Raw genomic sequence first — 11,390 nt, forward strand, 5'->3', positions numbered from 1 at the left:
CTCTCAGTTTCCACATCTGTGAAGTGAGAAGGTTGATGAAGATGCCTTCCAGTTCTAAGACCCTGCAATGTATTTGTCTGTGAGCTCTCTGTCCCTAGCATAGAAATAGGACTCCTATTCTGACCAAGCATGTTAATCAGAGGATTAAAAACAGAGTTCATCTCTTTGTTAGAAGCATTGTTTAGAATCTGCTGCAACATACACTGAGTGGCCAGATTATTATGATCTCTGAATGCATATATATATTAGAGGCCCAGTGCATGAATTCGTGCATGGGTGGAGTCCGGCCAGCCTGGCCAGGGGGAGGGGACATGGGCGGTTGGCCAGCCTGCCTGCTGGTTGCACTCCTCGTCAAGGGGACAATGTGCATATTAGCCTTTTATTATATAGGATATACACTGAGTGGCCAGATTATTATGCGTTCAGAGATCATCATAATCTGGCCACTCGGTCTATTTGCCTAATCATTTGCAATGGTCCATTGATACGAGTCATTTGCAGGGTAGTCCTTCCAGTCCCCATCCCTCACTCCTCAGATTCGTGAAGTGCTCCCTCCTCAGTGTCTCACCCTACTTTTGCCATAATCACTGTAGCTTACCAAACCACAAAGAAAGCAAATGACCACAGGAGGGTGGCTACCATCCCCCTAACTCTTCCCACACCCCCAACAATAGATATTCCCAATGGAATCACAGTCTGCTCATACCCACTCCAGGTAGCACTGCCAGCCAATCCGATTTGCCATGCTGACTCCCCATATTAGATCATAGCTCTTTACTAGGATTGTGGCACTGAGTTCCTTGAGTAAGAAACTGTCTTGGGCATCTCTGTGCCCCTCACCTGTAGCACAGAGTTGGCCCATAGAGTGTGCTCAAAAAATGCCTGCTGGTGGACATCGTTCACTCTGGTCTTTGGGCTCCTGCCCCTCCAGCAAGTTAGAGTCAGAAGAAGGCCCAGATGAGCTGCCAGCACCTACCCCTCTGGAGCCCAGCACCCGGGACCTGCGGTCACAGTACCTTGTCTTTGACACTATGGTCACAGCCAGAGCCCACCAGGAAGTCCAGAGCCTCCAGCCGCCCGTGTGCAGCAGCCAGGTGAAATGCTGTCCTTCCCAGCTGACGGGAGGAGAAGAGAGTGAACTTTTATGCTCTGCCCACCCGGCCTCTATTTCCCCAACCACACTGGGCTTGCTGTGGCTTCTCCTGACCCAGACACTCTCCCCTCTCTTGGCCCCACACACCCAACTTCCCAACAAGATCCCACTGGGAGGGGTCCCTCTCCCACTGAAACCCTCCTGTGGCTCCCTGCTGCCTGCTGAATAAGGGACAGAGTCCTGAGGCTGGGGGTCGAGATCTTCACGAGGGACCCCAACCCCCTGGCCCTCGCTCTCAATACTCTGACCCACCTGAACTCACATGCAAAGGGCCCTTTTCCACCTCTAACTCTCTAGGATGCTCTCTCCTCCGTTTGGAACGGCCCCCTGCTTTCCAATCTTATTGACAGAATTCAGTTCATCTGCCAAATGCCACCTCCTCCAGGAAGCAGGAAGCAGTGGCTTCCCTCTGTAACATGTCTCGTCCTTATCAGAGCCTCTCTGATGGAACTAACCATCTTTCTGCTGTGTCTTGCTCATTTGTGCCCTAATGTCCCTTCTAGACCAGCAGCTCCCTGAGACGGGGCCCAGTCTGCACCAGCCAGAGCTCAAAGGACACATTTGAGGAATGGGCACGAGTGGCCGTAGGAGCCCCGGGCCCAATGGAAAGGACAGGCTTGATGCCACCCTCACCTTGTCAGCATGGTCCAGGGCCACGTCCTCCAGGTCTTCCATTATGAACGCCAGCACCGGCACGTGGCCTTTCTGGGCTGCGCAGTGCAGTAAGGTTAGGCCATCCTGAAACAAGCCCAGGGGGGTCCCTGCAGTCTGGAACGGAGACCCTTCTCACACACTGTGAGGAAGGAGGTCTCCATGCCCCACAAGCAAGGTTAGTGAGGGAGGTTTGCAAATGCTGTGTTTACAGCCCAGAGCCTCTACCCGGCCTTCCATTGCAGCGAGAGTGTTCAAAGCACTGCTTTTCAAATAGATTGCAGCAATCAACGGGTCGTAAAAATCAATAGAACGATGCTTTACATCTTGACAGTGGTTTGGGTTATACAGGAGTAGCATTTGTCAAATCTCAGAGAGTATAAATTTAAGATTTGTGTATTTCCTTGTATGTAAGGAAATTGAACCCTAGTTAATAATACATATGCTGAAGTATTTAAAGGAAGTACACTAATGTCTATAATTTATTTTTAAATGCATCCAAAATTTATAAAGAACTCTAAAAACTCATCAATGAGAAATTAAATAACACAATTACAAAATAATTTGGACATCAAAGTATATGGACTCTGCTCGTGAAAAGATATCTGACATCATTAGTTGTTATTGAAATGCAAATTAAAACCACAAAAAGTTTCCAACAATAGACTATGGAAAGGGGAAAATGCTAACAATCTTACAGTGGAGAAACCTGGCCGTCTCTACTTTAACTAACTGATGAAAAGTGATATTGTGGTTTATAATTAGAAATATATATTTGGTCTTTATCCCTCTTCCTTGAACAGAGCTCCTAAAACCTTTGAAATTTCCTAAGTGCTGAAAGGGATAAAGGTGTCTTTTATTTATTTATTTTTTTTTTAAATATATTTTATTTATTTTTTACAGAGAGGAAGGGAGAGAGAGTTAGAAGGATCGATGAGAGAGAAACACCAATCAGCTGCAGGAGTGCCCACAACCAAGGTACATGCCCTTGACTGGAATTGAACCTGGGACCCTTCAGTCCGCAGGCCGAGGCTCTATCCACTAAGCTAAACCGGTCAGGGCAAAGGTGTCTTTTATTATGTTAATGAGGTAACTGCAAAAGCCCCCAGGTAACATAGGTTGGGGCCTGGTTGCCTGGGGAACCAACCTCGATTAGAAGGTTGAAACTTTGTCTTAAGCCCCCCCCCCACCCGACCTCCCCCCCTCCCCGCCCCGCCCACATGCAGGAATGGAAAGGAACAAAGGTTGAGTCAAACACCAATGGCCACAGATTGCATCACTCATGTCTATGTAATGAAGCTCACAAAGACCCAAAAGGAGGGGGTTCGGAGAGCTTCCAGGTGGTGAACCACAACACATCCATGTGCTGGGCCCCAAACTCCACAAGGACAAGATGCTTCTTTGTTCGGGACCTGACCCTGTTATGGATGAAAAGGGGCCACATGCTAACGTGACAAGCTCAGGGAAGGTCTGCATGGTGACCTTGCAAACTCAGAGACCTAAAGTAACTACAAAGGGTGGTCTGAAATTAAAGCTTTTTAAAATAAAAGGCCTTTTATAATGGGTAGTCATGTCCTAGGCCTGTATCTTCACTGACAAATATCAACTTTGACCTTAACTGAGCCTACTGTCTTTTTGCATCTACGATAACATGATAACATACGTTTGGAATGTCAGGGTAACTGCCCTTTTTCCAGACCCCTTAGGGCACAACCAATGCACCAGGAGGCCACAGAGTCCCTCATTGTTACTGCTCTCCTGTTAATTGTTGACTGTGAACCAGCCTGTGCCCACCTATGTAAAAGAAGCATGTGTCTATCATTTTGCTTTTTATCCAATCCCAGAGGTTTCCCCACTTTGCTTTCTCCCACCTCCCTAATCTATCACCAATGGATTTCATGTAACCCACTTACATCTCCTCTTTTGATTGTAATGTATAAAACAAAGTGCAAAACTCCCATTCTGGGCAGCATTATCTCAACCCATTGAGATTCTGCTTCCTGGCAATGGTCACAGTTTGGCTCAAATAAACTCACAAAAATTCTTCACGGGTTTGAATGTTTCTTACGTTAACATTATGTGTCTCTTCATCTGGCTAGTGATTCATATCCTTTAATGTCCTTTGTAACAAACCAGTAACTAGTAAGTAAATGGGTTTCCTGTGTTCTGAGAGCTGCTCTAGCAAATTATTCAAACCCGGGGAGGGGCTCCTGGGGAGCCCAAATAACAGCCGGGACTTGGGATTGGCGTCTGGAGTGGGGCAGGCTTGCAGGACTCAGCCCTCAGCCTATGGAATGTGATGCTGTCTCCTGGTGGATAGGGTCAGAACTGAGTTAATTTGGTGGGAACCCTGGTCAGTGTCCGTGGAGAATTGAGTTAATTACTTGGTGGCATGGAGAAACCACACACATAGGAATTGGTGGCAGAACTGGATCAAAGTAACATTACCAGCGACAAATCATGGTGGTGTCATATGCGCCCTGATAGCAGGAGGTGAGAGGAGGAAACCAAGATGGCGGCATAGGTAAACACCTAAACTGCTGCCTCGCACAACAATTTCAAAACTACAACTAAAAGACAGAACGGACACCATCCAGAACCACAGGAAAGCTGGCTGAGTGAAAATTCTACAACTAGAAGGAAAGAGGAAAGCTCACAGAGAATTGGAGGTACGGCAAAGGGTCTTTGTGCGCGCAGAGAGGAAGGGCGGCTGAGAGCCTGGCTGACTTTCTCTGGCGGAAGGGGGAAGGAAGCAGGAGGTGAGAAAGGAACCTGACCTCTGTGGTCTCCTTCCCAAAATTCTGTCACCCCAATCTAATCATCAGACAAACCAACATGAAGGACTTTCTACGAAATACTAGTACTTGACCAGTACTTCTCAAAAGTGTCAAAGTTGTGAAAAACAAGGAAAGACTGAGAAATTGTCACAAGATTAGAGGAGACTAGGGAGACTAAGTGCACTGTAGAATATTAAGTTTTTTAAAAAACTGATGAAATTTGAATGCAGACTGTAGTTTAGTAAAACCTGAAATATCACCAATGACTGGCAAGGTAAGCTTTGGGCTGAGCAGACAGGGGTATGAATGGCCTCTGACCCAGTGCACAGCTCATCTAACAGTGAGATGAATATCTTTGGGGAGGACCTTGAACAGGGATTGAAAGTAAGACTGGGTGGACTGTTTGCAAAGATGGCTGCTACCACCCTTGGAAACACCCTACGTGGTGGGGCTGTACTCCTCTCCTCAGGGGGATCCAGTACTCTCCATCCCCCGAATCTAAGCTGGCCCTGTGATGGGCTTTCAGCCATAGAATGTGGTGGACACACTATCATGTGACTTTCCAGCCTTGGCCTCAAGAGACCATGCCACTTCCACCCCTGCATTCACCCATCATTGAGAGAAATGCTAAAATTTCGAGCAGAAGTTTGACAGACGTGAAATAAAATGTTCTTTTCCCCATCCGAATCCCTGGGCCCCTGAAGTCTAAGGACCCAGGTTGAGAACCCCTGGCTGACAGCATTTGGCCACGATGTTTCCATTTTCTTTAGAACCACTGTGCAGGGTTCCAGGCCCTCTAACTGGCTGGGCCCTCCTTCAAACCACAGCACACACCAGTGAGCCGTGAGGGACTGCCGGGCTCCCTGACCCTGCACCAGGTAATATATACACAGCACGGCAGGTGCTTCTCCCACTGCTCGGAGGCGGGAAAAGCACCAAAGGGGAAAACTGAGATTCAGAGGGGTAAAGTAACTTGCCCAAAGACCCCAGAGTTTGGTAACCAGTGCTTTCTCCTACCCCGCCTCCCTGAATACAAGGGAGGCAAGGTCCCCACCTCTCTCTCATTTAATCTTCCTACCACCCTCTGAGGGTGTTACTTGTATTCCTCTTCTGTGAATGAAGAGGTTGGTCAGACAACTGGGGGCTGTCATAGCATCTAGAGTGGTAAAGGATGAGGGGATCAGAAGAAAGAGGTGTTCAACGTTGATGGAAGAGACACCTCTGGCCCTTCTCCAAGCGCCAGTGGGAGCAGCGAGGGTCCCAGTTTCACAGGGTTGAGCTCAGCTGGGTTTTCAGGAGGCAAATTGGGGCAGGCAGAGGCATGTATGTGGGACCAAAGGGAGTAGCGATAGGGCAGGTGTCAGAGGTGGGGCACACCTGTGCAGTTGGGTCAGGGCACAGGGCGGGCAGGGGCAGTGGGGTCCAGCGGGCTGCCAGTTGAGGCCTTACCTTGTTCTCACAGTGGATCTTGGCCCCCGAGTTTACCAGGATCTGAAGAATCTGTAAGTGGCCAAACCAGGCAGACAGGAGAAGTGCATTCATCCCAAACTAGGGGAGAGGACACGGGAGGAGGGGAGGAGAATGAGGAGGTGTGGCTGCTTTGCAAAGTCACACAACCATAAGAAACCATAAGTGCCACCCCGGCCAAGGAGCTCCTAGCTTTAGGAATTTAAAGTCCAGGACATTTTTAAAAACAGAGGCTGATACACTATTGCAAACTTTCAGGGTAGGGGAGGTTGCTAAATAAAACAGCTGCCGTCAACTGTCACCATCATTTCATAAAGAGGGACCCTTTTAACACAAAAAAAATTGGAGGGAGCCAATCTCAGAATATACTCTTTCCAAATACAGGGTTTTTTTAAAAATATGTTTTTATTGATTTTTAGAGAGAGGAAGGGAGAGGGAGAGAGAGATAAGAAACATCAATCGACTGCCTCTTGCATGCCCCCTACTGGGGATCGAGTCCACAACCCGGGCATGTGCCGTGACCAGAAATTGAGACGGTGACCTCTTGTTACATGGGTCGAACGGTCAACCGAGCCACACCAGCCAGGGCAATATTTAAATTTAGACTCTTAAATGTATTCCTATCAAATGTCATCGTCAGATTCGGCCCTTTCCACAAACCTGTAGAGCTAATGTTGTAGACCCTGCTACTCTTCAGTGCTCAGCAATGTGCTTTTTGCCAGTTTGCTAGTCTTTGTGCAAATTGTTGGTTTAAGGATTAGACAGGACAGTGCCTTGTGGCTACCAAGAGAGACCTGCCTTCTGGTGACTTTACTAATCCAATCAGTTCTCTGTTTTACAGCCCATCACTCTCCTTGCCCACAGGATATCAGCAGGAACTGAAAAGGCTCTCTGAGCACTGAAAGGCCCTTGAAAATGGAGAGATGTTTATGACTGAACAAGGGGTAAATGAGACCACTGCAGTGTCAAAGCCCCCAAAGACTCAGGCTCCCTGCCCACTCTGCACCTGTGCATCTGCATATCAGCGGTAACCCTGGCAACGACAGCTGCTCATAGATCCAGAGTGAGCTTCCCCACCCTGAGACAGACAGACAGACTTGCACACACAGACACGCCTCCATAGGGGTTCCGTACCACATCCTCATCGTCCACAGCAGCCTCATGCTCCAGGAGCAGCCGCACAGCTTGCTCGTGCCCTGCACCTGCGGCCCAGTGCAGGGCCACCCTGTCCACCTGCCAGGAGTGAGAGGAATCCTGTGAGGCACTGGCTGGCTGCCTGGCCCACCTCCCACCCCTTCCCCACCACCCACCACCAGGCCAACTGGTCTACAGCATGGGAGGTCTTTGCTGGCTCTGGTGACCAGTGACTGGGGCCCCAGCCGCATCCTGGCCGCTCCCGCCTCCAAAGGGCAGCAGCTGAAATGCGTGTAGTAAAACACAACAACTAGATCCATCTGTCCCCCACCTGCAACTCTTCACAGCTCCCCACTGCTCTTGGGACAAACTGCATGGCCTGGCCCTGCCTACCACTGCTTCTCAGATATGCCAGCTTCCCCACTCTTCCCCTGCGGCCTATGGTTTTTCTCTGCCTCGTGCATGCTCAGCCTCTCTTGGTCTGGTCTCTCTTGGTCTCAAACCCCTGGACTTCTGACCTCAGGCATCACTCCACCTTTGTCCCTCCAGGTTCTGCTCCTATCTGCCTATCTGTCAGCCTCTGACTCCTGACCTTCCTTGGAGTCAGGTATGCCTTTCAGATAGGTCACAGTATCTATACTAATAAAAGCATAATATGCTAATTAGACCAGACAGCTGGACGACCTTCCAGACGTCCTTCCGGACAACCTTCCGGATGAAGTGTGGCTGCGAGGGCTGAGCCCCTTGCACATATTTCATGCATGGGGCTTCTAGTAACTTATAAGAGTGTAAGTTCTGGAGTTGCCCAAGTCTGGCTCAGAATCCTGACCCTGACCTCGGGTGAGGCCTCAGAGACCTTGAGACAATGTGGACAACCTGCAAATGCAAATGCAGATGCAGACTCCATAAACTCTCCCTCCTGGGGGGAGGCGTCCCCGCCACACTGTCCCCATCCCTCCGGAGCGGGAGGAGCCTGTTTACGCACGTGGTTTCTGGCCCTAATGTTGACTCTGCTTTTGATCAGCTCCTTCATCCTCCCGATGTTGTTCCTGCGGGCAGCCTCGTGGAGCTGCCTCTCCAGAGGAAGCACTGGGGGGAGAAGAAGGGAAGTGGGGTGAGAGTGGGGGTCCCCACACTGCATACCAAGGTGCAGTGAACAGCCCCTCCCTGGCCCTGAATGTTTCCTGGGCTGGGGTCTTCCAAAGGAATGGAGGGTGGAGGGGATGCCTCTCCTCCATTTCTATGTGGAGACTTCCCCAGACAGCTTGCGTTTCCTTCTAACTCATCACAGGTCCACATGGCCAGGACTCAGCCAAACCCTGAACATGGGAGACCATGGGCAAGACCATCCACAGAGCTAGGTGTGTGCCCCTCACCCATTAGAGGTGCCCCATCACCAGGCTTCATGTCTGCTCTCCCAGAGCTGCTCTTAAGAAGAGAATGGAATTCATTCCCCCTGGAGTCTATGCTGCCTTTTTCACAGCCCTGTATAGAAAGCAGCCAGGAGCTACTGAGTCCTGTGCTGCGTCAGGCCCTGCGGAGGCCAAGGGCATGCTCACCTGGCTTCTCTGTCTTCATCCTTGATAGCTCCATCCTCCCCATTCCGAAGGGCCTGCCCTTCCTGCAGTGAGGAGGCCCTTCTGGAAGAGCCCCGCTCAGATCTCAAACATCTCCAGGAAGCACTGGCTGTGGGAAACCGCCTATTTTCTTCACTAACAGAGAAGTGTGGACAAGGAGCCCTGAATGCTGGTGACGCTTGAGCCCTGGCAAAGGTCAGAGCTATGCACCCACTGTTTAGTGGAGACAATGGTAGCTGAAGCAACTTCCCCACCAGACAGTCATGTAATCCTTACTGATAAGATAGTCTGTCTGTTACTGGAAATTGCCTGCCTAAGGGCTATAGGTGTATCCCAAATTGAATAAATGGATGGCAAGGCCTGAGCCCAAGCGGAGTCCTTCCTCTTGGGTTGGGCTCCCGCCTGGCCCCCCAACTTCCAAATTATTATTTCTTGTCCCGTCTCTTTCATTTGCATGCGGCCCCTTCACCAGATCCCGAACCCTGAACCACACGGGACGTGGGTCTTCACACGGGCTCCCCAGCTTTTCCTTCCTTAACCTCTTGGCTGTAAACCACCACGATCCAGGTTTGGGAAAGCAGCTGGCACTGCAGGTGTGAGCTTAGAGAAGCTGGGGTTCTCGTACCCACTCTGCCACTTTCTAGCAGCAGGATCCTGGGCTAGTCGTCCCCCAGGGAGTCTCAGTTTCTTCAGCTGTAACATTGCAGGAGGGTCAGGAGAAAGTGAACTGAAGAGATCCCTTCCAGCTCTGACTCCCTTTCTCTTAGCTGAAGCCTAGGGGCTGTGGGCTGGTTTGTGTTGGCAAACAGCCAGGAGTCCAAATGGGAGCAAGCTGACCCTGCACAGCCCAGATCAAATTGAGTCTCCTCTCTTCCATGCACCTCAACCCATGCATCCTCTTTGTGGCCACATCAAATACACACTGCACTCTAATCCCTGAGCCTTGGCCCAGGCTGGGGCCTTTGCCCAGAACTCCATCCCACACTCCCCCATGCATCTTGCTGCACATTGTAAAGGTCCTGATCAGGTGATCTCCCTGTACCCTTTGAAATAACACCTTGATACAGCCCCTCCCCCACACCCATCCCCTTGATGGCACCATCACTCTCTCCCCTCTCCCAGCTGATGCCCACATGGTTGCTGCTACCTGGCCTTGAGACCCTGGCACTGGGCACACCCTAGTTCCTCTCCTCTGCGTTTCAGTTTCCCCATCTGATGTGGTCACCGCTCTTCATGCACCAGGGCATGCTGGGGGAGCTGGGGCCTTCAGCATGTCTACCGCTTACTGACTGTGACCTTGGGCCTCTTATTTAACCACCCTGTGCCACAGCTTTCCCTTCTGCAGAAATGGAGATAGCAATAGGTCCCACCCATAGGGCCGCCCTGAAGATCAAAGAGCGTGCCTGTCGCTCGGCTGGCACAGGAAGTAAGTACTCAGTAAAGGATGGCATTGCCAGCTTATTGCAGCTAATGTCTCCGGCTCGTGGCCAGTGTCCCTCGGCCCGATGCACGTTCCTATCGGCGCCACAAAGGAGCCCAAGACAGAGAAGGACACGTGGACCGAGCCAATCTCAGCCGGGGTCGCCCCCGCGGGAGTGTGGGGGTGCGGAGGGTGCGGGAGATGCTCTGGTCCTCTGCCCACCCCCGCCCCCGCCCCGGCCTCGCAGCGCCATGGACTCACGGCCGTTGGTCTCCCAGGGCAGGTCCTCCTCCATGCCGCCGCTTGCAGCCCCGCGCTCGGCCCTGCGCCAGCCCACCAGCCGCGCATCCCCAGAGCCGGGCGGGAGGGGAGGGGAGAGGAGGGGAAGGGGCGCGGAACCCGGGCGGGGAGCATCCAGGTGCAGGCGGCAGCCGCTCCCCTTGACCTTCCCTCCCCCCGCCTCGGCCCTTGGGGATGGTGTGAGCTCTGCTCTGCGGCCTCTCCGCGCCCCCCACCCCCACCCCACCCCCCGCTCTCCTCATCCCCCACCCCCTATCCCAGGCCAGGCTGCGGGTCCCTCCTTCGGCTCCCTGGACTTGGCCCACCACCCGAGTCGGGGAGAGGAGGGGCCCCTCCGGCTCCCCAGGTCCCCCTCGGCGTGTCTCCCTCCTCCCCTCCCCCTGGAGCTGTCTCAGCCTTCACGCCCAGAGGTGCGTGCAAGGCCTCCAGCAGGCCCCATCCTTGGGGACTTGGGCAGGCTCTTAAGACACCGAAGCCCCAGGAAGCCTATGAAAAGATGGTCAGATTTATTCATGATCAGAAAAATACAAGTTCAAATGAGAATGAGATTTCACTTGTGCCAATTAGACTGGCAAAAAACAAGAAAGCTGGATAATGCCAAATGGTGGGGAGTGAGGAGCTGTCCCAGCCAAGTCACTGCTGGTGGGAGTAGCCTGGGGCCACCGTTCTAAAACAGTCTGGCAACAATGAGGGGAATGATGCACAGCAAACTGTGACTCTAAAATCCAGCTCCTTCTCCTCCTCTTCACCTGTAAGCCCAGGGGCTGGAGGGAGGGTCTGCGAGTGGTCCGGCCTGGTGGTCCCTGGTGGCCCAGCAGTGACCTCTCCCAGGTCCCTGAAGAGGAGGTGAGGCCCCAGTGCGGGTGGCAGGCTTCTCCACACGATGGCCCCCCAGGCTTTTCATTGTTCTT

General features: G+C 51.8%; 1 protein-coding gene across 11 annotated transcripts in view; it reads right to left on the minus strand.

Moving 5' to 3' along the window:
• The window catches only part of ANKDD1A (ankyrin repeat and death domain containing 1A), a 33,425-nt gene extending 22,920 nt beyond the window's left edge, over window positions 1-10,505 (minus strand). For 6 of the 11 annotated variants that reach the window (XR_013961045.1, XM_080677441.1, XM_080677434.1 and 3 more), the window contains exons 1-6: window positions 8,742-8,914; window positions 8,168-8,271; window positions 7,183-7,281; window positions 6,031-6,129; window positions 1,787-1,891; window positions 1,017-1,115 (exon numbers count right to left, since the gene is read on the minus strand). Coding sequence is in view for 10 of the 11 variants with exons in the window: in XM_080677441.1 (XP_080533567.1) it covers window positions 1,017-1,115; window positions 1,787-1,891; window positions 6,031-6,129; window positions 7,183-7,281; window positions 8,168-8,271; window positions 8,742-8,784 (549 nt within the window). In the remaining variant the exon portion in view is untranslated. Of the gene's footprint in view, window positions 1-1,016; window positions 1,116-1,786; window positions 1,892-6,030; window positions 6,130-7,182; window positions 7,282-8,167; window positions 8,272-8,741; window positions 8,915-10,440 lie in introns of those variants that run through there. The other 5 variants (XM_080677442.1, XM_080677435.1, XM_080677433.1 and 2 more) reach the window with 3 other exon arrangements.
• Window positions 10,506-11,390: the final 885 nt, after the last annotated feature.

This window comes from Plecotus auritus (genome assembly GCF_963455305.1).
Source record: "Plecotus auritus genome assembly, chromosome: 1".
Taxonomy (NCBI): Eukaryota; Metazoa; Chordata; class Mammalia; order Chiroptera; family Vespertilionidae; genus Plecotus; species Plecotus auritus.